Source organism: Rhamphochromis longiceps, linkage group LG4 (genome assembly GCF_057381845.1).
Source record: "Rhamphochromis longiceps isolate RC_006_pf linkage group LG4, R_longiceps_female_GT1.1, whole genome shotgun sequence".
Lineage (NCBI taxonomy): Eukaryota > Metazoa > Chordata > Actinopteri > Cichliformes > Cichlidae > Rhamphochromis > Rhamphochromis longiceps.
In genome coordinates, this window is record NC_140560.1 from 13,112,031 (window position 1) to 13,134,089 (window position 22,059).

General features: G+C 44.8%; 2 protein-coding genes across 2 annotated transcripts; one reads left to right on the top strand and one right to left on the bottom strand.

The window, feature by feature from the left end:
* Nucleotides 1-2,809: 2,809 nt before the first annotated feature.
* Nucleotides 2,810-4,739, top strand: LOC146671182 (uncharacterized). Its single transcript, XM_085403370.1, has 8 exons — nucleotides 2,810-3,028; nucleotides 3,118-3,153; nucleotides 3,231-3,401; nucleotides 3,532-3,663; nucleotides 3,833-3,895; nucleotides 3,980-4,042; nucleotides 4,131-4,226; nucleotides 4,323-4,739. Exons 1-8 carry the CDS (start codon nucleotides 2,956-2,958, stop codon nucleotides 4,424-4,426), a joined length of 738 nt encoding a protein of 245 aa, XP_085259496.1. The 5' UTR covers nucleotides 2,810-2,955; the 3' UTR covers nucleotides 4,427-4,739.
* A 6,129-nt stretch (nucleotides 4,740-10,868) lies between these two features.
* Nucleotides 10,869-12,256, bottom strand: LOC146671183 (uncharacterized protein F54H12.2-like). The gene has a single exon (XM_085405043.1). The coding sequence runs from the start codon at nucleotides 12,174-12,176 to the stop codon at nucleotides 10,869-10,871; it is 1,308 nt and encodes a 435-aa protein (XP_085261169.1). The 5' UTR covers nucleotides 12,177-12,256.
* Between the last annotated feature and the right edge of the window lie 9,803 nt (nucleotides 12,257-22,059).

Below are 22,059 nucleotides of genomic sequence, written 5' to 3' on the forward strand. Positions count from 1 at the left end.
AGCTCTCTTACTAAAACCAGGCCCAGGAAAAAGCATATCTGTGTGTTTCTCTGCCATGGAGCACGATGAAAAAACATTAAAATAAGGAGGAATGTTGTTGTAACGCAAAAAAAGTGGCAACATGATCATTGTAAGAAAACTAGACGATTCCTAGAATTATGAAATCACTAACGGCAAATTTATATAAGAAAGACTTAACTAACCTTTGCGATCAACTTGCAAGACTTCCACGGTATCCATGCGTGTTTACGGCTACTGTGGAGGTCACGTGCTTCCGGCTACTGTGGAGGTCACGTGCTTCCGGCTACTGTGGAGCTCCACAGTGGCTGCAGCCAGACCCTTCTCACTAAAACTAAACAAAGGAAAGAAGGATGGAAGGAAGGATCACATGCATTGTCACCAAGGAAAGAAGGATGGAAGGAAGGATCACAAGCTTTGTCACAAAGGAAAGAAGGATGGAAGGAAGGATCACAAGCTTTGTCACAAAGGAAAGAAGAATGGAAGGAAGGATCACAAGCTTTGTCACAAAGGAAAGAAGGATGGAAGGAAGGATCACATGCATTGTCACAAAGGAAAGAAGGATGGAAGGAAGGATGACATGCATTGTCAGAGAGTTAATCCCATACAGCTTATGACAAAATTTGATCCGAAGTGATTGATGGCCCTAATCACGACCTTTTGACCCCCCGCCCCTCCCCTCCGTGGGAAACCCCCAGCGTGACGAATCGTATCCGGAGAAAGGGGGGTGGGAAACCCCCCGCGTGACGAATCGTATCCTGAGAAAGGGGGGCGGACCCCGGAAGCGCGCCATCTGTTGCTAACCGTAACGAATTGCACCCCGAGAAAGGAGGGGTGAACCCCCGGAAGCGCGTCATCTGTTGTTGGGGGAAAAAAAAAAAGTTTTTAGAGGGAGGGGGAAAACCTCCGGAAGCGCGTCATCTGTTGTTGGGAAAAAAAGTTTTTAGAGAGGGGGAAACCTCCAGAAGCGCGCCATCTGTTGGAGGGGAATAAAAACCAGAGAGAGGAGTCCATCACAATTTCTAAGGCACAGACACAAGATGGATTTCCTTCTGCAGCCCCGCAGCGGTCCTGTGTCCGATGAGATCTGCTCTCCCAAAGAAGAAGGTTTTGAATATGACATATTCAAATACAGCATATTTACTATGGAAGGCATCGATCCGGAGCTTATGACCCTACCGGAAATACTCCGGAAGTGTCTAGTCATTTTCAGACCTGTTGCATCATGTTCCCTAAGCACAGCGGTGATGCAGCAGATGATTCTGTGATGTATAGAGAGACAGAGCGGCAGCTAGTTTTCCGCAAACTCATAGTCTGAATTCTGTTTCAATATTATGACAATTTTCTCTGTTTTTTTTTTACAATAGCGGGTGTAATTTTACTTTCTTAAGCTGCACCGGCGTTTGTAATGGAAATAAAGAGTGACTTCCTGTAGAGATTTCAATAGTATTTTATTTTCCTATAATACAGACGCTGTAAAAAACCTTTAAGATACACCATAGCTTGTGATGAAAAGAAGAACTTTCTATCCGCTTGTAACCTACAGGCTGCCTATGTGTAAAAAAAAAAATCGCTTAGTGAATACTACTTTTCCTTTTGAGAGTCCTTTTTTACAAGAGACTGAAAAAACAAACCAGCGACAGGCGATCTTGTTTCACACACACACACACACACACACACACACACACACACACACACACACACACACACACACACACACACCTCTGTGGGAAAGAGTCAACCATGAGAGTTTTGTCAACTGCAATTGTCCATTTGGCAAAACAAATATCCGTCTCAAAGCCGTATTTTACCGTTGCAGAAAACAGACGGCGTTCGCAAGAAGGCCCACACACACACACACACACACACACACACACACACACACACACACACACACACACACACACACACACACACCCCGCAGGCCAAGGAGGAGTGAGACGGCAGATATCAGGTTTTTTTTTTTCTCAATGCTTATATCCTATAACACGCCCTCCAAAAAAATATTATTATTATTATTATTAAAACATCTATATGAGGTAGGTTTTACGCAACCTGCTCCTTGTCAGACCAAAGTAGAGAGTTTTTTCTTCAATACTTTAACAATAAGTTTTCTCAATATATAGAAAATGTTGATCCGCTGAGGAGTCAACATCCGATATTATCATTGCTTGTAACCCGGTTTCTTACATCTCCCCATAAAACTAGTCTTAGTGGAAAAAAAAGCTCATATTCGAATAAGTTTATTAAAGCACCCCCCTCTGTGGGAAAGAGTCAACCATGAGCCGAGTTTTGTCAACAGCAATTGTCCATTTGGTAAAACAAATATCCGTCTCAAAGTCGTATTTTACCGTTGCAGAAAACAGAAGGCACACACACACACACACACACACACACACACACACACACACACACACACACACACACACACCCACCCCGCGGGGCAAGGAGGAGTTTTTTTCTTCATTACTTTTTACAATAAGTTTTCTCAATAGATAGAAAATGATGACGCTGAGGAGTCAACATCCGATATTATCATTGCTTGTAACCCTGTTTCTTACATCTCCCCATAAAACTAGTCTTAGCGAGGAAAAAAAAGCTAATATTCGAATAAGTTTATTCCCCTCTGTGGGAACGAGTCAACCATGAGCCGAGTTTTGTCAACAGCAAGAACAAGGTCAGACAGCAATTGTCCATTTGGTAAAACAAATACCCGTCTCAAAGCCATATTTTACCGTTGCGGAATGGGGGAGAAACAGACGGCGTTCGCAAGAAGGCAATCAAAAAAAACAAACCCCCTCTAACTACCGGTATTGTCAAGAGAAAGATGCGAAAAACAGATGCTTCGCTAGACTAGGATAAAATGAGAGAAGAAGCGGAAGGGGAGTCGCTATCTGTGACAGTTCTACCAATCGCGAGGAAGAATCCGAGAATATTATGTCAGCATCCCGTTCAAACAACGACGCCGATCAGAGGGCCATCTCGCCAGATCTGTTCATACCTCACCCCGGTAAGTTTTTTTTTTTTTTTTTTTTTTTTCTTTACGACTTTAAATTATATATCAACAGAGATGTCAATAATTTGATTACTTTCTTTTAGATTTCTACATCAATGATTTCACGCAAGTGGACTACGGTACGTTTAAATAAGTATATACCATTTTTTAAACAAGTTTAGATAGACTTGATTTAACCATGCTCTGATACTTACAGAAACAATCGATAATGCAGTGAGTAACAGCAGAAATCCGGCCGTTTTCCACGGCGAATTAGAACCCATATCCCCCGCAGAACCTCCGCCGCCGCCGCGTCGAAGAGAAGACGGCACTATTTCCGTCTCCGCATACCGGGAGAACCGCGGAGAAAAAAGTTTTAAAATCGAAGGTAAACAATATGATGCATTATCAGCCATTTTGTTGAATAACAGGATGTGACGGAGTAATCCGAGTGTGCTATACCGCCCCTCCCGACCCGGAGCAGATTTTTAAAAAAGTTTTGCTTTATTTCTCGACAGAGGTAACCGAGAATATACAGACCCCGCCGCAGCGAAAAGAAGAAGAAGAAGAAGAAGAAGAAGAAGACGACGACGTTATTTTCGTCAACGCATACCGGGAGAACTGCAGGAAAATACCTTTTAAACCAAAAGGTAAACAATATGATGCAATATCCGTCATTTCGATAAATATCAGGATGTGGCGGAGTAATCCGAGTGTGCTATACCGCCCCTCCCGACTTGGAGTGGTATAAAGCGAGCTAAAAAGTTTTTTTTTTTTTTTTTATTAAATCTTTCTCTTTTTTGTTTTATTTCTCGGCAGCCGAGATTGCGGATATACCTATTCAAGCCCCCTCCGCTACAGACAATCGCGCGGAGGAGCGAGGTAAATAAAAAGTTTTTTCATTCTCGAAAAATAGGAAAGAGGAGGTTTGTTTTCTTAAATCTCTTCTGTTTTATTTCTCGGCAGCCGAGATTGCGGATTTACCTAACCAATCCCCCGCCGCTACAGACAATCGGGCGGAGGAGCGAGGTAAATAAAACGTTTTTTTTCATTCTCAAAAAAATAGGAAGGATGAGATTGTTTTCTTAAATCTCTTCTGTTTTATTTTCCCCGACAGAGACCGATACAGAAAATCAGACGGAAGAAAATCAGGTTGAGGAGGAACCGTCCAGATCGCCTCCTATCAGGAGAGCTCCTCTCGGAAGACTGAGAGGTAATTGACGGGGGGATGAATCGAACCTATTAAACTTCTCTGCTCTATAAAAAATGTAAGGTTTAAAAAATACATTCTGTCCGTCTTTTCTTACAGCTCGACGGATGCTTCATAAGAAGAGAATCCTTGAAAAACTCGCTTTCATGTACGTCGCAACAGTTCGCACATTTGCATCGATATACAGACACAAGGACCTGTAAAGTAAAAGCATGTAAAAGTCAGTGAATTAAGAAATAAAGAAAATCATGTCGGAAGAACACAGCATTCCTGAGGCTTTGTTGGAAGCCGTGGCAGAATTAAACAGAAACCATGAACATTTAGCCCCACCGTTAGAAAACAATATAGCCCCACCACCACCAAACGACCCACTACAACCTTTAGAAAACGCATTGCAGGTCCTCCTTCAAAACATTGAAAACGAACGGCTTGCCGGTCTACTGAACTTTGACCCTCTGCAGCCGATAGAAAATGCTCTTCAGCTCTACGACCGGCAGCAGGGGCAGGTGCAGCAGCAGGTGGAGCAGCATCATCAACAGCAGCCCAGGGAGGAGGAGGAGGAGGAGGACCGGCCTGCGGAGCATCAACAAGGAGGAGGGGGATCTCGGGTACAGAACGATGCGGTGACTCGCCGCGAACATTTTAATAATTTCGAAATAAGGCGAGTATTTAACATTCCCTCTCCGGATGAAGCGAGCGACCTCGCTCAATTTTACCTCAACGTCAGGGATAATTTTGTAGATCTAGCGGATAGGGTCAGACCGGAAGTTAGTCGTAACGACCGGGTTCAACTGGAGATCATCAGCGAGCACGCGCGAAATCACTCTGTTTTTAACGTCGATGACGAAAGCGCTGAAAACATTGTACCGGTTTTTGAGGACCTGCTAGCCAGGCTGATACAATCAAACGGAGCGATCGTCGCAGGCTCTCCCCTAGAAATTGTTGTGCAAGTAATTAGAAATCCTAGAGGCGGTGGCAGTAATGACCCGCGTAAAAAGATTCACAAAATGTTAGACGATGAAATTCTAGTCAAAAAGCGACGCTGTCTGTACGTGGTAAAAAACAAAAACGATAATCTGTGTTTTGCCATCAACCTGATTCACCTCACTCAACCTCATTTCACAGATAAACAGGCCCTGGAACGCGGCAGAGAGCTGCAGCGTTTAGCGGGGTTGAGCGATCGCACTCAGGTAACTCTCACAGACATAGGTAAATTCGAACAAATACTAAAACGTAAAATCGTCGTGTTTTACCGCCCGCCCGAGGACAGAACTCTTTCATTAATCGAAACAGACTACCCGAACACGCCTCACCCGCTGTACTTATTCTTATTCCACCATCACTATTACGGGATAAAAAATCTAAAAACATTTTTAGGAATTCAGTACATTTGCGACGAATGTCACCGCGGGTATTATAAAAGAGAAGAACACTTTTGCCAAAACCGCTGCAACCTCTGTTTTGACCCCGCATGCCCCTCTCACTTTCTGGACTCTGTAATCTGTACGGATTGTAACAGATCATGTCGCACACGCGCGTGTTATTTAAAGCACAAACAACCTAGAATTCACTCCGGTTCAGACCTCAGCGTTTGTCAACAATTGTATAAATGTCCGGACTGCAAGCACCTCTCCCGTCGCGGAATGCACAGGTGCACAGCCGCCAGATGTAAAATCTGTCGCGCGGAGCTTCCTCCCGACGACGATCAACACCTGTGTTACATCCAACCTTTGAAACATGAAAACTCTGATAACGCTTCCATAATCTTTTATGACTTTGAAACCTTCCCAGACAGGGAGGGGGCGCACGTCCCTTACCTAGTGTGCACAAAATCTCTAGAAGGAGAAGAGTGGCACGCTTACGGTGTAGACTGTGTTGAAAAGTTTCTCCAAAGATACAGAAGGAAAAAATATAGAGAGACCACGTTCGTTGCGCACAACGCGAAAGGGTTTGACAGCTATTTAATTCTAAGTCACCTGGTGGGGGGTGGGATGACGCCCTCTCTCATCATGCAAGGCAGTAAAATTATATGTTTCACAGAATCCGATTTCCTTCTCAAATTCATAGACTCGCTTTCTTTTCTCACCATGCGTCTCAGCGCTATGCCCAAAGCTTTAGGCTTCGAGGACAAATCCAAGGGATTTTTTCCTCACAAATTCAGCTCGCGGGACCGCTTAAAATACTCGGGTCCGTACCCTCCTCCTTCAGATTACGGGGTGGAGCGCATGTCACCAGCCGAAAGGGCAGAGTTTTTGCGATGGCACCGCGAGGCCTCCCGGGGAGTGTTTAACTTTGAAAAAGAATCCCTGTATTACTGCCGAAACGACGTTAATATTCTGAGAGAGGCGTGCGTAAAGTTCAGAGACGGGTTTATAGGCGAAACTAAAGTAGACCCTTTCAGCTGCGTCACTATAGCTTCAGCCTGCATGAAAGTGTTTCTCACCAATTTCCTACCCGAAAACAGTCTGGCTATCCCCTCGCCCGACAACTACGGGCGCAGGTTCAAAGCCTATTCGCACGCGTCCATTCAGTGGCTGGAGTGGGTAGCTCACTCTCAGAAAATTCCCGTTCAACACGCTCTCACAACCGGCGGAGAGAAAAAAATAGGCCCGTACTTTGTCGACGGATACGCGCTGATTAACGGGGAAAAGTGGGTGTGGGAATTTCTGGGATGCTTTTATCACGGCTGTCCAAAATGCTACAGGCCTGAGGAAATCTGCCCTTTGACCCGCGCTCCTTACGGGGACCTGCACGCCTCTGCCGAGGCGAGGCTCCGGGAGCTGAGAAACGTTTACAGAGTCCGCACGGTCACTCTGTGGGAGCACGAATGGAACGAGATGAAAAAATCGAACGAGGAGGTTATAAATTTTATGCGGAACTACGAAGTCCCGGAACCTCTGTCTCCTCGCTCGGGGCTTTACGGAGGCCGCACTTCGGCCTTGAGACTGCGTTACAGCGCCTCGCCAGGAGAAAATGTGTATTACGTAGACGTCACATCCCTGTACCCTTACGTCAACGCCAAGCGCACTTACCCTCTGCATCACCCCCAAATCATCAGAGAGAATTTTGCAGACCCTCGCAGTTATTTCGGGCTGATCAGAGCCACCGTTTACCCGCCGCGCGGGCTCTATTTCCCCGTTCTACCGTACAAAACCCCCGGAGGTAAATTAATATTCTCCCTCTGTCGCACCTGCGCCGAGACCAATCAACAAAGCGGTCCGTGCCTTCACGACGACGAGGCTAGAGCTCTCACCGGGGTCTGGGTCACCGTCGAGTTTAACAAAGCCTTAGAAATAGGTTACAGAGTGGTTAAAATCACAGAGGTCTGGCACTTTGATAGTAGCAGCAGCGATATTTTCGCCGGCTATATTAACACTTTTCTCAAAGGCAAACAGGAAGCCTCCGGTTATCCTCCGGAAGCTCGCGACGAGGATGAGAGGAACAAATACGTGGAAGAGTACCACAGGCATCAGGGCATACGTTTAGACCCGTCAAAAATAGAGGTGAATCCGGCCAAAAGACAAGTTTCGAAATTGTGTCTCAACAGTTTCTGGGGAAAGTTTGCTCAGAGAGCCAACATGACTCAGACCGCTCTGGTCAGAAAGCCGAGTCAGTTTTTTAACTACGTCTTTTCAGGACAGTACGTCTTTAAACACGTCTCTTTTTTAAAGACCAAAAAACAGGAAGTGGCTTTAATTCAGTGGAGCTATAACGAGCGGTGCGTGATACCTCCCGGCGCTACCAATAACGTTTTTATCGCCGCTTTCACTACAGCCTACGCCCGCCTAAAACTCTACGAGTATTTAGAAAAATTGCAGCGCAGCGTTCTGTACACCGACACCGACTCTCTGATCTACGTAGTGAAAGAGGGGGAGGAACCTTTAGAGCTGGGTAACTATCTAGGGGATCTCACGGACGAATTAGACGGGGACACCATCCAGGAATTTGTCTCCGCGGGTCCAAAGAGTTACGCCTACCGGACCAGAAACAAAAAGAAAATGGTGGTAAAAATGAAAGGAATAACGCAGACGAGAGAATGTTGCGAACGCGTCAATTTCGACAGTATGAGCGGGTTGGTGGAAAGTTACCTTTCTGGTATGAAAGAGGCGGAGCTCCAGACCCCTCAGAACGGAATTCAGAGGGATAAGAGAGGCTTTGTGCTCAAAAACAGAACATTTCAGAAAAAGTTTCGCGTGGTTTACGACAAGAGACGTCTCTTTCCAGACGGTACAACTCTGCCTTTCGGGTACTAGTGTTTTTGTTTTCTTCTAAAAAAAAAAAAAAAAAAAATGGAGGAAACTGATTTTGATCACAGACTGAAAGTGCCTTTTTCCTGTCTAGTTGTGGGTCCTAGCGGGTGTGGGAAAACTCATTTTGTAAAGTGTGTTTTGGAAAACTGTGAACGCGTCATGGATACTGTGCCCGCGAATATTGTGTGGATTTATACTTCTTTTCAACCCATGTATGAGGAGCTTTCAAAGACCAATAAAAACATTAAATTTATCGAAGGGCTGCCTGATTCTTTTGAAGATTTCCGAGACGTTCTGGTGGTGCTGGATGACGTCATCTTTCAGGCCTCGGATCATCAGGAAGTGGTTAAAATTTTCACTCAATACCGCCACCATAAAAACGTCTCGGTTATGATGCTGACCCAGAACGTTTTTCATCAGGGTAAATACAGCCGCACCATCAGCTTAAACTCCAATTATATGGTGTTGTTTAAAAACCCCAGAGACAAGCTGCAGATTGAGATTTTGGCCCGTCAGATTTTCCCTTCGCAAAAAACATTTTTCTCAGACAGTTTCAAAGACGCCACCGAGGAGCCCCACGGGTATTTAATCCTCGATCTCACTCCTTCGTGCCCAGAACGCTACAGAGTGCGCGCCGGTCTGCTTCCGGGGCAGTACCCCGTCATTTACCTGCCTAAACCCAAGTAGCCATGTCTCAGCGTATAAAAAGAAACGCAGTCTTACTGCAAGCTCTGTACCACGCGTCGCCGCAGAAACGCAAAGACATTCTCGCTCACAGCTCCCCGGATTTCCTCCAAGCGCTGTGCGAGATAGCTTTAAATCTTTTAAAGGGAAACATACCTCTTTCCGCTCCTCAATACCAAAAACTGAAACGCCAGAAAAAGATCATCAGGCTGCTGGCCGACAAGAAAACGAGTTTAAACCGTAAGCGTCAAGTTTTAAAGAAACAAACGGGCGGGTTTCTTTTCCCTCTGCTGTCCGCAGCCGTACCCATTCTGGGGAACCTGCTGGGAGGAATATTTCAAAAACGCTGAGATGTTTAAAAAAATGATTCTCGTTCCCTCTCACGAGTTGAAAAAACTGACCCGACCCACCGAGCCTACCGTCAGAGAAACTGCCAAAGACGATTTGGACGAAAAGATGAAAGCCATACTGGAGGATCCGCGGCTAAATTCGTATGAAAAAATCAAAAGATACGAGTCTCTGCTGCGGAGATATCTCACACTCTCTAAACAGGACCGGGACGAGGAGAGTAGGGTGACTTTCCACCTCCCGCCAGAGGAGGCGCAGCAGCAGGTGCAACAGCAGCAGGTGCAACAGCAGCAGGTGCATCAGCAGGTGCAGCAACAAGTGCAGCGGCCCAGAGAGGAGGATGATGAAATGATGGAAGAAGTATTAAAATCCTTACCCCCTCGAGATCGCAAAAACGCCCGCTACATTATGCAGAAATTAGCTGAGGGTGGAGGAGGATGGACAAAGAGGGGTGAATTTGTTTACAAGGGGGATGCGGTGCGGGGTTCGCACATGATCGATCTATTTAAAAACCTCTCCCTCTCTTTTAAAAGTAAAAACCAAACGCGACCGAAAGGATGGAACGCGTTTTTAACTACTTTGGTCGAAACAAACATACCCTCATCCTCAATACATAACCGTAGAGCTCGCGACCAGTATGCGCGTCTTAAATCTGTGGAGGAGGAGGAGGGAGGACAGACACCTGCGCGAAGGGGGAGAAAACCTTCTCGGGTCAAAATAACGCTTTCCCCGACCTGGACTTCTATGTAAAATCAAATGTTTTTTTGTTTACAAATGAAATAAAAAAACGCTGCAACAAACTTTTTTTTGTTTACGTTTCTTTATTCGATACACACATCTTTAAACTTTTGTAAGGAGCACGCCACGTGATGACCTCTGCGAGAGCGAGCGGGGCAGCGTCCTTTCAGAAAGTCAGACACCATGTCATCATTTTTAAACACATCGTTATAGTACAGAGAAAGTATTTTACCGACGGATAACCCCTGAGCCTTGTGACATAGATAAAAAATGCAATGTTGCCCGCAAACGACAGACATAGGGTGCTGAAGTTGACGATCGTGATAGAGTATTTTGTCAGAGCGGTCTTCCAGAAACTCTGAGATGACCGAGGGATAGTGAGCAAAGTCGGGAGGGAATCCGTAAGAGTCAAAAAAAGTGGAGGAACCGTCCTTTTCCAGAGTCAGAGCCAGCCAGTGTTCTCCCCTCAAGTGCGAGGGGTGAGTGTTTACTATAAAGTAGGCGGGGGGTTTAAAGTCGCGCCTCAAAAAGGTCAGCTGGTCCGAGGCCCAAACCCCGCAGAAAACGTCTCCCAAGGCGCGATGTAGAATGTGCTCCAGCTGAAGGTTATCCATGTGTGTATATTTTAGTAATAATCCACCAGCACCTGTCTTTTAGAGTCAATCTCCAGAATTGAATCGTAGCAAGCATACACTATGAGAGTTGTGGTTTGAGGTAGAGGAACTCTGAATCTCATCTCCAGCCTCAAATTCCCGTTGGAGACGGGAGACAGGGCGTCAGCATCCTCGCTGGGTTCCAGATTAAAGGCAAAAAGGGCGTACCCTTCGTTAAATTCCCGGCGATCGATGCTCAGAGGTAAATCTTTGAGGTGTCTCCCCGTGGCGGAAAACATGTGATAAAACTCCCTGACCGAATTTCCGCGGTCAAACTGTGGCTGGAAAGCTTTGGCGGGCACCTGCCTGCCGTCCTGACACAACGCCAGATACTCCACATCGTTGTGTCTAAAGTTGAAAGGCGACAGATCCCTCCTCCCGGTGAAGGCGTCGTGATGAACCATGCCCAGGACCACGTATTTGGGCATGGCTCCCAGAAAGAGATTCTCCTGGTTGCAGATCCTGGAATTTTCAGGGATGGAGTAGGTTTTCACAGAAACGCGCGAAAGAGGATAGAGGGCGTTTCCTTTCATCAGGGCCGCGGCGTGCCCCAGCCTGACGGCCGGCGAGACAGTGACCTTTTTAACAAACAGAGAGGCCGAAGTTATTTTCAGAGCAAACTGCGAATCCCGAGTTCCCATCAGACTGAAGGCATCGCTGTTGCGTATCAATTTAATTCTCAAATCCACAGAGTTCAGCAGGAGCCTCTCGCAGAAGAAAATATCTGCGTGGAGGGGACCCAGCAGGTCCACTTCTCGCGACTCGGCCGTGAAAACGGCTCTCTGTTTTATCCCTCTGTTCGGCCCGTTGCTTATAACTATAGAATCCATGTCTCCGGCAGTGTCTTTGTAAAACAGACCGGCGCTGAATTGACTCTTTAGAGTGTCTTCTGAAAAGTTGAGCAGCGTCTCGATCATGGCCCTGTAAGGATGGGTGGCGCTGGACTGCGAAATCAATCGATCCCCCAGAATAACGTCGCACTGACTGAAAATTGTGTTGAGAGGATAATTGATGAGGGCTACCCCCGCGTCGGGTGGGATGTTGCTCCCGTCCCTTTCCGTAATTTTCACTCTCAGATGGAGCATGGTGTCGTTCAGATCGAGATACTTTTCCCCGTCTCCGGGGATGAAAAATTCAATGGGTGAGTTGTCGTTCAAAGCAGAGAGGGGCTGACATTCTTGATATTTTTTATCCTCTATGGATAGCTGGGTCATGGGAGCCGAAAATAGATCCAGTTCGGCAAGGGTGCATTCGGCAGATTTCTTGTGTAAGAGAGACATTTTTTATTTATTTATTTATTTTCTTCTAAAATATGTCAGAGCTCCTCTGGGGCTTCCTTCTCTTCCCGCTGCCAGCCTTAACTGATTTACTTTTTACTCCGACGCTTTTATTTTTAATCCGCTCGCCCGGAGGGCGTTTCCTCTTCCTGCGGGAGAGGACCATCATACCCCCCGCCCCCTCCTGGCGAGGCTCTGTCAGCTTACCCATCACTCTTTTCACAGCGTCTGTAGCGATATTGGTTGCGGCCGTTTTCAGGTGAGGTTTAGCTACGGCGAACCCGGATTTGAAGAGAGGAGACACGAAACGAAACAGTCTGGAGAAGATGGATCCTATCCCTCTGCCGTACATCACGGGCGCTCCGTAAAAACCCGGAAGGGAACCTCCCACCTGCCCCTCATAATACCTCACAAAACGGTGGGGGTCCTGCGGAAGACGCGCAGCCATTTGTCAAGCCGGTTTAAAGTGCAGCTTGACTATCGTTTTCCCGTAAACAAAATCCACGAATCTGTCGCGGTCCGTTTTAATTTCTACGCGTATGGTTTTAATGTATTTTTTAGAAACGCGTAAGTAATGGACCGTATTATGTCTGATGCTGATCACGTCTCCGTAATCGCCTTTCACGTTAAGGACGCTGAGCAACGGTGAGTAACTGTCACCGACCGGCTGGTACTGAACGATGTCGGTGTAGAGAAACAGGTTATATACGCCCGCGTTCATATCGCACGGATACGGAGTAGAGCGCTTTGACAGAGTCCACCACTCGTTCGTTTTCAATCCCAGCATGTAAGCCAGAGGAGGGAAGACCTTTATTTTATGGCTCCCGACTCCTTTGATATCCAGACGTTTGGTGACGTTGTTGAATGAAGCCTCGAAGGACGGGTCGTACTTTTGGATCGCTGGCACCAGGTGATCCAATAGATCTTTAACGCGTCCGTAATGACCTCCCCTGCCGAATTTTAAAATCACCAGGGGCTGATCTTCCTCCGTCGTCCGCATCAGCTCCAAGTAGGAGGCGTCCGGCGGTAGATTGTACCATGTGCGCGGATAAATGAATTCGCATAAGCCCACGCTCCATTCTCCGGTCAGCTCGAGGGGTTTGGCCAGATCCACCGTGTAGCAGCCGCTGGCGTTATCTTTAAATAAGCCCTTGCTGGCGTTGGAAGGCAGGGTCACGTAAAACCCTTCGGACTGCATGATGAATTTTAAAAAAATGAGCCGAATGATGCGAGGGGTCTCTTTTTTTATACTCCTACCACTTCCGAGGCTTTCACCCAGCTGTTGAATTTATCCGGCCAGTTTTTCCACTTGACAAAAACCTGTTTTTCCCCTCTGACTGTGCGCCGCTTTAAAATCTTCTCCACATGAAACGCTTTGTCCTCGGTCAGTTTCACTTTCTGCAGCTCGGGCTCATAAAACGACCCATCAATGGGGTCCCCGTCATAATCTTGTAATTTATACACCGGTGGCGATCGGTGAAGGACCCTGATCACAGTAAAGATTTCGTCCGTGAAACTCTGTTCGTATTTTTTATCAAATACTCCTCTCAATTTGGATATCCTCACCAGATCCGCCTTCTTAAATTTCAACTTTATTTTAGGACGGGCGGCTGTGTTTCCATACAAGTTGCGAAACACCTGATCCGCGTTCTCGGGGCGCACCTCGGCAGGTGCCATTTTAATGCTGCTGTGATAACTGCGGTTATATCCTTCTAACAGGTCGGGCAACACCTCCAGATAGCGTCTGGTATTGTGCGCGGTGAAATATCTCCACATCCTCGTTTTCAGAGTGCGGTTAAATCTCTCCACCACCGAGGCCTTTAGGTCGCTGGCGGTAGCAAAATGGGAGATGCTGTGATTTTTCATCAGAGCTTGAAAACTCTTGTTGAAAAACTCTTTTCCCGCATCGGTCTGTAAATTTTCCGGTATTTCACTCTCTCTCAACACAGATTCGAAAGCTTCAGTCACTTCAGAACCCGTCTTCTTTTTCAGGGGGCGGGCGTAAGCCTTTTTTGAAAATACGTCTATGACGGTTAATAAATAATTGAATCCGTCGTTGTATTCAGACAGCTGTCTCATGTCGCACAGGTCGGCCTGAAGCTGCTTCAGGGGTTTGGTCACAAACACTCTATTTCTCTTAAATCTTACTCGCGCCGGCTTGTGCAGAGTATAGGCGTCCTGCTCGGATAAAAAATTCTGCACCTTGCGGATATCAACTTTTTTACCAGTTTCATCTTCTAAAGCGCGTCGAAGTCTATTTACTCCTCCGAAACTACCTGGGTGATGCGGGTCATAATACACTTTTTTCATCTCACTTTTCTCGGCCATCTCGTCTTCTGATAAAAAGCTCGTCTGCGTTATAACGTCGCAGGAGTCGGCTTTTATTATTTTATTCAAAAACCAGAGATGAATGTTTTTTTTATTTATTATTTTTTTGAAACCAGAGGGCTTAATGTGTAGAAAACAGGAATACAATATTCAAAAAACCAGAGATGAATGCTTTTTAAATATTTTTTATTCAAAACCAGAGGGTTTAAACATGCAAAAAAAACAGGAATACATTTTTATTCAAAAACCCTGAGATAAAACACAGTTATAGAATACAAGTAAGTTACAAAAAAACAGGAATACACTTTTATTCAAAACCAGAAGGTTTAACATGCGAAAAAAAACAGGAATACATTTTTATTCAAAACCCTGAGATAAAACACACTTATAGAGTCAAACGGTTACAAAAACTCTTTTTTTAAAAAAAAAAAACATGAGGTAAACATGATAAAAGGTTACAAACAGGATATTTTTTTTTTTTAAAGCATACACGATTAAAAAACGAGGTAGTTTTTTTTTTTTTTTAAAAGAAACAGAATACATGATTAAAATAAAGCAGAATTAAAAAACGAGGTAGTTTTTTTAAAAAGAAACAGAATACACTTTTATTCAAAACCCTGAGATAAAACACAGTTATAGAGTCAAACGGTTACAAAAACTATTTTTTTTTTAAAAACATGAGGTAAACATGTTAAAAGGTTACAAACAAACAGGATACTTTTTTTTTTAAAGCATACACGATTAAAAAATGAGGTAGGATTTTTTAAAAAGAAACAGAATACATGGTTTAAAAAACAAGGTTAACTATAGGAAGCATGCAGGATAAGAATCAGCAACCTTTGTAAAACTCCGTAACCAAACGGAGTTCCCCGATTTTAACCACATCTTGCCCCACCAAATTGTCATAAGCGTCTGTGATGGCGTCAAAGACTTTCCTCACCGATTTCAGCTCATGAAGCAAGGTCTCCGCAACCATCCCTACTTTAACATCCTCAGTCTTGATGTTGCGAGCAATCAGCAGACGTTGAATTGAAGGCACAAAGCGAGGAGTGAGCAGTTTCTTTCTGATGTTATAATAATTGTCGGAATAAAAATCATCCTCCAGAATTTGCAGGCACTCGTGTTGTCTCTGGCTGGGATGGTCTATCTTACATCCATTACATTCGTCGGTGCGGTGCTTGTTTATCACCAAGTTGACCAGATGATACACGGCTGTTTTCACAGTGTCGATGAATAAAGAAGACGCCCAGCCGTCCATCTCGTCGGTATGCTGCTGCTGCCGCTGCCGCCTCTGGCGCTTCAGAGGCCAGTAACCGGGAGTATCGGGTACCAGCTCGCCCTCGTCAGAAAAACAATCGGTGGAGCCGGTCTCCTCATCGCGAAGCAGGGGTGCAGAGTCCATCTCTCTCTCTCTCTGAGCTAAAAAAGGCTTTTTTGATCGGACTTTTAAAACAGAAGGAAGGGGGGCGTGGTCCGGGAGGGGCGGGGATTTTCAGAAGTTGAGACATTTCCTTACTCCTACGGCATCCCTCCAGCAGCGGCAAGTTTGAAAAAGAATTGTAATATCCTTCCTCACTTGCAGCATTCTTACGACCCACTCTTTGGCTGGTATAACCATCAAGCTGCGAAATAATCCGCAGTCGGAGCTGAATTTTTCCAAGACAAAAATGTCAGGGGCATCAGACTCGTCAGTCGAACGCAGACTCGCTCTCATTCTCCATCTCCCCGTGGCTGTGGTTCCTGAAGACCAGACGGTTGACAAGATTGTTTTAGTCTTGATCAGTTGCTCATCGTTGAAGCGTATGCCTCCGTTCCGCGGCGGGGGAGGGGGAATAGCTTCTTCTTCCGTAGCTTTTTCTGGAGCCGGGGGAATGTTTTCTTTATTCTCAGCGGCTGCTTTCTCCTCTTTTATTTCTGGAGCTGGGGGAATGTTTTCTTTATTCTCAGGAGCTGCTTTCTCCTCTTTTGTTTCTGGAGCTGGGGGCTCATCATCTTCTTCTAGAAGTTTTTCAGCCAGGGGCTCATCTTCTTCTTCTTCTTCTTCTTCTTCTTCTGTGTCGAGAGGATGATCATCATCATCATCATCATCATCATCAGCTGATTCATCAGGGGAGGAAGCATCCTCTACAGAGGGGGTCTTTTCTTTATCCTCATCATTCACAACAGCAGTATCCGCTTTTTCATCAGAGGAGACAGAAGGAGCGGAAGGAGGATCTTTTTCATCAACAGCAGCATCATGCTCTTCTTCATCATTGGAAGGAGAAGGAGGAGGAGGGGGAGGAGAATCTACCTCTCTCCGGGGTCTTTTAGCGGCAACATCTTCCTCTTCAGGAATGGGAAAATCCTCATTTGCCTCTCCGATAGCCATCGCAACAAGCAGCTTCAGCACGGCCCAGTCACTGGGAGTCAGCTTCACAATGGTGCTCGATTCCGTCATGCTTTCTCCTTCGTTCAACTGATAAAACCAGACCTCCCCCGACTCATATTTGAATATGTAGCCCCACTTTCCACAACCCTCAGCAGGCAGAGTCCATTCTCCTCGCAAGTTTCTCGGTGCTGGAATTTGGCTGCGGAACATGAAGACGTTCTTACTTCTTCCTTCTTTCCGCGGAGTGTCGGTTGCTTCGGGTCTGGTACTGTAGATAGAGACCGGCGTATCGCTGATAATCGACGAGGCCCACTCGCTGCTGCTGCCGCCCATGCTCGAGGAGGGTTCTGCGGGAGAACAGATTTCTTCACCGTCCAAGTAAACAGGACCGCTGGAGGGCTGCAGAAGGAAAGAATCCATCTTGTGTGTGAGAGACTTAGAAATTGTGACGGGACTCCTCTCTCTGGTTTTTATTCTCCTCCCTCGCTGCAGTCCCTCCCACTAAAAACTTTTTTTTCACATCAACAGATGGCGCTCTTCCGGGGGTTCACCCCTCCTTTCTCGGGGTGCAATTCGTTACGGTTAGCAACAGATGGCGCGCTTCCGGGGGTTCACCCCTCCTTTCTCGGGGTGCAATTCGTTACGGTTAGCAACAGATGGCGCGCTTCCGGGGTCCGCCCCCCTTTCTCAGGATACGATTCGTCACGCGGGGGGTTTCCCACCCCCCTTTCTCCGGATACGATTCGTCACGCTGGGGGTTTCCCACGGAGGGGAGGGGCGGGGGGTCAAAAGGTCGTGATTAGGGCCATCAATCACTTCGGATCAAATTTTGTCATAAGCTGTATGGGATTAACTCTCTATTGTCACAAAGGAAAGAAGGATCGAAGGAAGGATCACAAGCTTTGTCACAAAGGAAAGAAGGATGGAAGGAAGGATGACATGCATTGTCACAAAGGAAAGAAGGATGGAAGGAAGGATCACATGCATTGTCACAAAGGAAAGAAGGATGGAAGGAAGGATCACAAGCTTTGTCACAAAGGAAAGAAGGATGGAAGGAAGGAAAGATCACAAGCTTTGTCACAAGAGCAATACTTTAATTTTCTGCTGCTCATTCCTGTGCAATATCCCATCTGCCCTCCCGTCATATTTCTTTTCAAGATTTTCTTATTTAATCACTAATGTACATATATTTATATTTATAGATACATATATATTCAGTCATCTTTTCTCTTTTACCATGTCTCTCTAATATTTTGCTCCTTACTATTTTTCTATTTTCTTTATTGTTTTATTTTATTTTAATATATTTTCTCCTACTGTGCATGCTGCTGAGTGACTGCTGCTCGTCAAACACATTTAATTGCAATGTTGACCCTGTGCTAACTTGCATATGACAAATAAATCTGAAAACTGAAACTAAACTAAGGAAAGAAGGATGGAAGGAAAGATCACAAGCTTTGTCACAAAGGAAAGAAGGATGGAAGGAAGGATCACAAGCTTTGTCACAAAGGAAAGAAGGATGGGAGGAAAGATCACAAGCTTTGTCACAAAGGAAAGAAGGATGGATGGAAGGATCACATGCATTGTCACAAAGGAAAGAAGGATGGAAGGAAGGATCACAAGCATTGTCACAAAGGAAAGAAGGATGGAAGGAAGGATCACATGCATTGTCACAAAGGAAAGAACGATGGAAGGCAGGATGACATGCAATGTCACAAAGGAAAGAAGGATGGAAGGAAGAATCACATGCATTGTCACAAAGGAAAGAAGGATGGAAGGAAGGATCACAAGCATTGTCACAAAGGAAAGAAGGATGGAAGGAAGGATCACAAGCATTGTCACAAAGGAAAGAAGGATGGAAGGAAGGATCACAAGCATTATCACAAAGGAAAGAAGGATGGAAGGAAGGATCACATGCATTGTCACAAAGGAAAGAACGATGGAAGGCAGGATGACATGCAATGTCACAAAGGAAAGAAGGATGGAAGGAAGAATCACATGCATTGTCACAAAGGAAAGAAGGATGGAAGGAAGGATCACATGCATTGTCACAAAGGAAAGAACGATGGAAGGCAGGATGACATGCAATGTCACAAAGGAAAGAAGGATGGAAGGCAGAATCACATGCATTGTCACAAAGGAAAGAAGGATGGAAGGAAGGATAACAAGCATTGTCACAAAGGAAAGAAGGATGGAAGGAAGGATCACAAGCATTGTCACAAAGGAAAGAAGGATGGAAGGAAGGATCACATGCATTGTCACAAAGGAAAGAACGATGGAAGGCAGGATGACATGCAGTGTCACAAAGGAAAGAAGGATGGAAGGAAGAATCACATGCATTGTCACAAAGGAAAGAAGGATGGAAGGAAGGATCACAAGCATTGTCACAAAGGAAAGAAGGATGGAAGGAAGGATCACAAGCATTGTCACAAAGGAAAGAAGGATGGAAGGAAGGATCACATGCATTGTCACAAAGGAAAGAAGGATGGAAGGAAGGATCACAAGCTTTGTCACAAAGGAAAGAAGGATGGAAGGAAGGATCACATGCATTGTCACAAAGGAAAGAACGATGGAAGGCAGGATGACATGCAATGTCACAAAGGAAAGAAGGATGGAAGGCAGAATCACATGCATTGTCACAAAGGAAAGAAGGATGGAAGGAAGGATAACAAGCATTGTCACAAAGGAAAGAAGGATGGAAGGAAGGATCACAAGCATTGTCACAAAGGAAAGAAGGATGGAAGGAAGGATCACATGCATTGTCACAAAGGAAAGAACGATGGAAGGCAGGATGACATGCAGTGTCACAAAGGAAAGAAGGATGGAAGGAAGGATCACATGCATTGTCACAAAGGAAAGAAGGATGGAAGGAAGGATCACAAGCATTGTCACAAAGGAAAGAACGATGGAAGGCAGGATGACATGCATTGTCACAAAGGAAAGAAGGATGGAAGGATGGATCACAAGCTTTGTCACAAAGGAAAGAAGGATGGAAGGAAGGATCACAAGCTTTGTCACAAAGGAAAGAAGGATGGAAGGAAGGATCACATGCATTGTCACAAAGGACAGAAGGATGGAAGGATGGATCACAAGCTTTGTCACAAAGGAAAGAAGGATGGAAGGAAGGATCACAAGCTTTGTCACAAAGGAAAGAAGGATGGAAGGAAGGATCACAAGCTTTGTCACAAAGGAAAGAAGGATGGAAGGAAGGATTACAAGCATTGTCACAAAGGAAAGAAGGATGGAAGGAAGAATCACATGCATTGTCAAAAAGGAAAGAAGGATGGAAGGAACGATCACATGCATTGTCACAAAGGAAAGAAGGATGGAAGGAAGGATCACATGCATTATCACAAAGGAAAGAAGGATGGAAGGAAGGATCACAAGCATTGTCACAAAGGAAAGAAGGATGGAAGGAAGGATCACAAGCATTGTCACAAAGGAAAGAAGGATGGAAGGAAGGATCACAAGCTTTGTCACAAAGGAAAGAAGGATGGAAGGAAGGAAAGATCACAAGCTTTGTCACAAGTGCAATACTTTAATTTTCTGCTGCTCATTCCTGTGCAATATCCCATCTGCCCTCCCGTCATATTTCTTTTCAAGATTTTCTTATTTAATCACTAATGTACATATATTTATATTTATAGATACATATATATTCAGTCATCTTTTCTCTTTTACCATGTCTCTCTAATATTTTGCTCCTTACTATTTTTCTATTTTCTTTATTGTTTTATTTTATTTTAATATATTTTCTCCTACTGTGCATGCTGCTGAGTGACTGCTGCTCGTCAAACACATTTAATTGCAATGTTGACCCTGTGCTAACTTGCATATGACAAATAAATCTGAAAACTGAAACTAAACTAAGGAAAGAAGGATGGAAGGAAAGATCACAAGCTTTGTCACAAAGGAAAGAAGGATGGAAGGAAGGATCACAAGCTTTGTCACAAAGGAAAGAAGGATGGGAGGAAAGATCACAAGCTTTGTCACAAAGGAAAGAAGGATGGATGGAAGGATCACATGCATTGTCACAAAGGAAAGAAGGAAGGAAGGAAGGAAGGAAGGAAGGATCACAAGCATTGTCACAAAGGAAAGAAGGATGGAAGGAAGAATCACATGCATTGTCACAAAGGAAAGAAGGATGGAAGGAAGGATCACATGCATTGTCACAAAGGAAAGAACGATGGAAGGAAGGATCACATGCATTGTCACAAAGGAAAGAACGATGGAAGGCAGGATGACATGCAATGTCACAAAGGAAAGAAGGATGGAAGGAAGAATCACATGCATTGTCACAAAGGAAAGAACGATGGAAGGAAGGATCACATGCAATGTCACAAAGGACAGAAGGATGGAAGGATGGATCACAAGCTTTGTCACAAAGGAAAGAAGGATGGAAGGAAGGATCACAAGCTTTGTCACAAAGGAAAGAAGGATGGAAGGAAGGATCACAAGCTTTGTCACAAAGGAAAGAAGGATGGAAGGAAGGATTACAAGCATTGTCACAAAGGAAAGAAGGATGGAAGGAAGAATCACATGCATTGTCAAAAAGGAAAGAAGGATGGAAGGAACGATCACATGCATTGTCACAAAGGAAAGAAGGATGGAAGGAAGGATCACATGCATTATCACAAAGGAAAGAAGGATGGAAGGAAGGATCACAAGCATTGTCACAAAGGAAAGAAGGATGGAAGGAAGGATCACAAGCATTGTCACAAAGGAAAGAAGGATGGAAGGAAGGATCACAAGCTTTGTCACAAAGGAAAGAAGGATGGAAGGAAGGAAAGATCACAAGCTTTGTCACAAGTGCAATACTTTAATTTTCTGCTGCTCATTCCTGTGCAATATCCCATCTGCCCTCCCGTCATATTTCTTTTCAAGATTTTCTTATTTAATCACTAATGTACATATATTTATATTTATAGATACATATATATTCAGTCATCTTTTCTCTTTTACCATGTCTCTCTAATATTTTGCTCCTTACTATTTTTCTATTTTCTTTATTGTTTTATTTTATTTTAATATATTTTCTCCTACTGTGCATGCTGCTGAGTGACTGCTGCTCGTCAAACACATTTAATTGCAATGTTGACCCTGTGCTAACTTGCATATGACAAATAAATCTGAAAACTGAAACTAAACTAAGGAAAGAAGGATGGAAGGAAAGATCACAAGCTTTGTCAC

Bases quoted from the DNA above. Each gene is read 5' to 3' on its own strand.
- LOC146671182 (XM_085403370.1), top strand. From the start codon at position 2,956: ATGTCAGCATCCCGTTCAAACAACGACGCCGATCAGAGGGCCATCTCG. The intron at 3,664-3,832 runs GTAAACAATATG...ATTTCTCGGCAG, and splicing joins AATACCTTTTAAACCAAAAG to CCGAGATTGCGGATATACCT. The intron at 4,227-4,322 runs GTAATTGACGGG...CTTTTCTTACAG, and splicing joins TCCTCTCGGAAGACTGAGAG to CTCGACGGATGCTTCATAAG.
- LOC146671183 (XM_085405043.1), bottom strand. From the start codon at position 12,176: ATGTCTCTCTTACACAAGAAATCTGCCGAATGCACCCTTGCCGAACTG.